Here is a 3,619-nt window from a genome sequence, read left to right on the forward strand (position 1 = left end):
TATCACTGTTGATGAATGTGCAAGAGAGAAAAATTTTTTTGTTATTGTATTAGTTGAAACAAGAAAATAGTTCACTTATTAAGTTAAATAAATTACCTCGGGGCGGGGGGAGATGGTGAATTATAACAAACTACGAAACACTGAAAACGTTTCCAGTAAAAATATTACTTAAAAACAAAAAACTATTCTTGAAAACTAAACTGGGCACACATTCAAACATCATCGAGGTGGCGCATTTCCTGGTGGCCTACGTCACTTGGCAGCGCGGGCGTCTGCTGATTGCATGGACAGCGTCGCCACAGCTCCTGAGACTCGTCCAGGCTGCTGTCGCCGTCGCCTCTGCTGCTGCCACTGCTGCCGCCGCCATGGCTCAGTACAAGGGCGCTGTGAGCGAGGCGGGCCGCGCCATGCACCTGATGAAGAAGCGGGAGAAGCACCGCGAGCAGATGGAGCAGATGAAGCAGCGGATCGCCGAAGAGAACATAATGAAATCCAACATCGACAAGAAGTTCTCTGCGCACTACGATGCCGTGGAGGCAGAGCTCAAATCCAGCACCGTGGGACTTGTGACCCTGAATGACATGAAAGCCAAGCAGGAGGAACTGGTAAAGGAGCGGGAGAAGCAGCTGGCCAAGAAGGAGCAGTCGAAGGAACTGCAGCTGAAGCTGGAGAAGCTGCGAGAGAAGGAGCGCAAGAAGGAGGCCAAGCGGAAGATCTCCAGCCTGTCCTTCACCCTGGAGGAAGATGAGGTGGCGGGCGAGGAGGACAAGGAGGAAAAGATGGCCATGTACGAGGAGGAGCTGGAAAGGGAAGAGATCACCACGAAGAAGAGGAAATTGGGGAAGAACCCAGATGTGGACACAAGTTTTTTGCCTGACCGAGACCGTGAGGAAGAGGAAAACCGGCTCCGGGAAGAGCTGCGGCAAGAATGGGAAGCCAAGCAGGAGAAGATTAAGAGTGAGGAGATTGAAATCACCTTCAGTTACTGGGATGGCTGTGGGCACCGGCGGACCGTCAAGATGAAAAAAGGCAACACCATGCAGCAGTTCCTGCAGAAGGCGCTCGAGGTCCTGCGCAAAGACTTTAGTGAGCTCAGATCAGCAGGGGTGGAGCAGCTCATGTACATTAAAGAGGACTTAATCATACCCCATCACCACAGTTTCTATGATTTCATCGTCACCAAGGCGCGAGGGAAGAGTGGGCCACTCTTTAATTTTGATGTTCATGATGATGTGCGGCTGCTCAGTGATGCCACTGTGGAGAAGGACGAGTCACATGCAGGCAAGGTGGTGTTAAGGAGCTGGTACGAGAAGAACAAGCACATCTTCCCCGCCAGCCGCTGGGAGCCCTACGACCCCCAGAAGAAGTGGGACAAGTACACGATCCGGTGAATGCAGAGGTGGAGCAGGCTCTGCTCCCTGGTTCCCTCCAGTTGCCCACTCTCTGGGTCTCCAGGACTCCAGGTGCCTCGCTCCCCTTTCCCCTGCCGCTGACACTGTCATTCATTACTTTTTTTTTTTCCTTTTAGGATAAATAAATGCACATGTCAAAGTCAGAGTACCTGTAGCGTGTTTTGTTTCAAAAAACATTTTTTGAGATAGAATTTATGTAATATAAAGTTCACCATTTGTGGCCATTTGAAAGTGTACAATTCAGGATTATTTAGTATATTCATCATGTTGTGTGACCATCACCTCTGTCTGTTCCAGAGTATTCCAGTACCCTAAGGGGAGACTCCCATATCCATTAGCAGTTTCTCCTCCAGCCTCTGGCACCCTCTGGTCTGCTTTCTGTCTCTGTGGATGTGCCTATTCTGGAGGTTTCAGTTAAATGGAATCAAACAGTAATATACATATACATATATACACACATATATATTATCAAGGTCATTAGAAACCATTGTTATGAAGAAATAAGATTTAAAAAAAAAAACGAATTTTGTTAAATGGAATCGACAGGGTCTTTAAACACAATTACATTTAAGTCATAATAGGAGCACCGAACTGTTTTATGAGGCAATAATCTGTTTCCCATGTGGATAAGCTATAAGGCTGAAGGCTGGTTAGAGTTTTGCAATAAGAAAACTGGATTATTGCCTCATAAAATCATTTGGCACTTTTCTCATTGTGATTATTCTACAAGTCTTGAGAATTCACTTTTAAATAAATGTCAGAGCACAAGTTCTTACAGGGAAAGAAAACTATGACAAAGAAAATGATGAGGTAGATAGCACCTTTTGTAAATAATAATCATTTTTAGGCCTAAAGAAAGTGGTTTTTCAAAATGCGATAAGGTAACCATACTTGAATTATCAAGATTTTTTAGGTTTAAAAAAAAATTTACTTTCTAGTTTTCCTGATCACTAGTCTCCACAGTAGGTAATAAAATGGTCTTCTTTCATATTCATAGTGGGGTAAATTCTTCACATAAATCTAATGTTCATAAAATCTCCATCAAACAAGAATATGTACTTCCAATTCCAATAAGTTTCTACTCGGTTTATTGTCTTTACTGGAACATGTTAGTTAATCCCTTTCTGTCCTTTCACCTTACTAATGTTTACCATTTAAAATTATCTTTGGTTAAAATTTCTGCAATACATTTCAGTGTATGGAAATATGAGTTAGGCTTAAGAAGAACTGAATATACATTATTTGATATAAACCAATAGCCTTTACTATATTTCACTGTCAAATAAAATTTTCTATGTCTGTAGATAAAAGTATTATAAAACTATGGATCTATGTTCAGTAAGACATTTTTCCACAATTATTTACTTAACTCTCACTCACAAAATATATCCCCTTTACCCTGAGATGCCCCAAAAGTCTATCAAATTATGACAACTGGCTCAAAATACAAGACCTTGTGATCTAAGTCAGGTCTGAATGTGACTTCTCTTGACCCAGAGAACTATGAACTAAAATAAATGAATAACCTACCCTCTATATTCAACATATAATTATGAAACAGGAACAGGCAAAAAAAATATGTAAATAAAATAAAATAAAAAGGAGACAATGGAAGGCACATAAAAATAACTGGTTCATAACAATTCAAAAATATTGCAGAGAAAATGTTGCCAGATCCTCCTTCTTTGGGGTAGGAAATGTTTCTTTAATAGGCCTAGCTCTCCTCTCTGTGTGTAGGTTTCTATTCTGTTCTCTTTGCAACATCCCTTATCATCATGCCTTATTATCATTCCTTATTGTCATCATTCACATCCAGAAAGAAAATAAGAATATGTTCTTCCTGTCAAAAAAAAATTTCCTAGTTAGCTTTCTGCCTGGCCAAATTTGGGAGCAGTGAGGAAAACGTCTTTTTCAATCTTTAAAAGTCACAGTCTCTCTTAATCCAGAATGGTAATAGAGCTCTGTTAAAGTTTTATTTTAGATTTTGTTTTTTAGAAAATATATTTAATTTGAATCAACTTCATATGCCATAATTCACACTGACCATTCTTTTTAAAACACCTTTTAAAATGCAGTTCATAACAACCAGCTTTTACTATCAACATTCTGCCATGAAAGCTCTTAATCCAATACTATAAATTCATTAAAGTAATTTTCTGCCTTCCAGATTATCATAGTTTTACCACATTTTGCCATTGTGTAACAAA

The 3,619-nt window shown here is 40.4% G+C and overlaps 1 protein-coding gene across 2 annotated transcripts; it reads left to right on the plus strand.

Annotated features, from left to right (window-relative positions):
• The first annotated feature begins 365 nt into the window (after window positions 1–365).
• LOC102898212 (protein FAM50A) lies at window positions 366–1,400 on the plus strand. Of its 2 annotated transcripts, XM_015595093.2 has the most exons (2): window positions 366–749; window positions 795–1,400. In XM_015595093.2, the coding sequence occupies exons 1-2, from the start codon at window positions 366–368 to the stop codon at window positions 1,389–1,391; spliced, it is 981 nt and encodes a 326-aa protein (XP_015450579.1). In that variant the 3' UTR covers window positions 1,392–1,400. The 2 variants fall into 2 exon arrangements, with proteins under 2 accessions (XP_015450579.1, XP_015450578.1); XM_015595092.2 differs by having other exon boundaries at window positions 366–1,400.
• Window positions 1,401–3,619: the final 2,219 nt, after the last annotated feature.

Source organism: Pteropus alecto, unplaced genomic scaffold (genome assembly GCF_000325575.1).
Source record: "Pteropus alecto unplaced genomic scaffold, ASM32557v1 scaffold25, whole genome shotgun sequence".
NCBI lineage: Eukaryota > Metazoa > Chordata > Mammalia > Chiroptera > Pteropodidae > Pteropus > Pteropus alecto.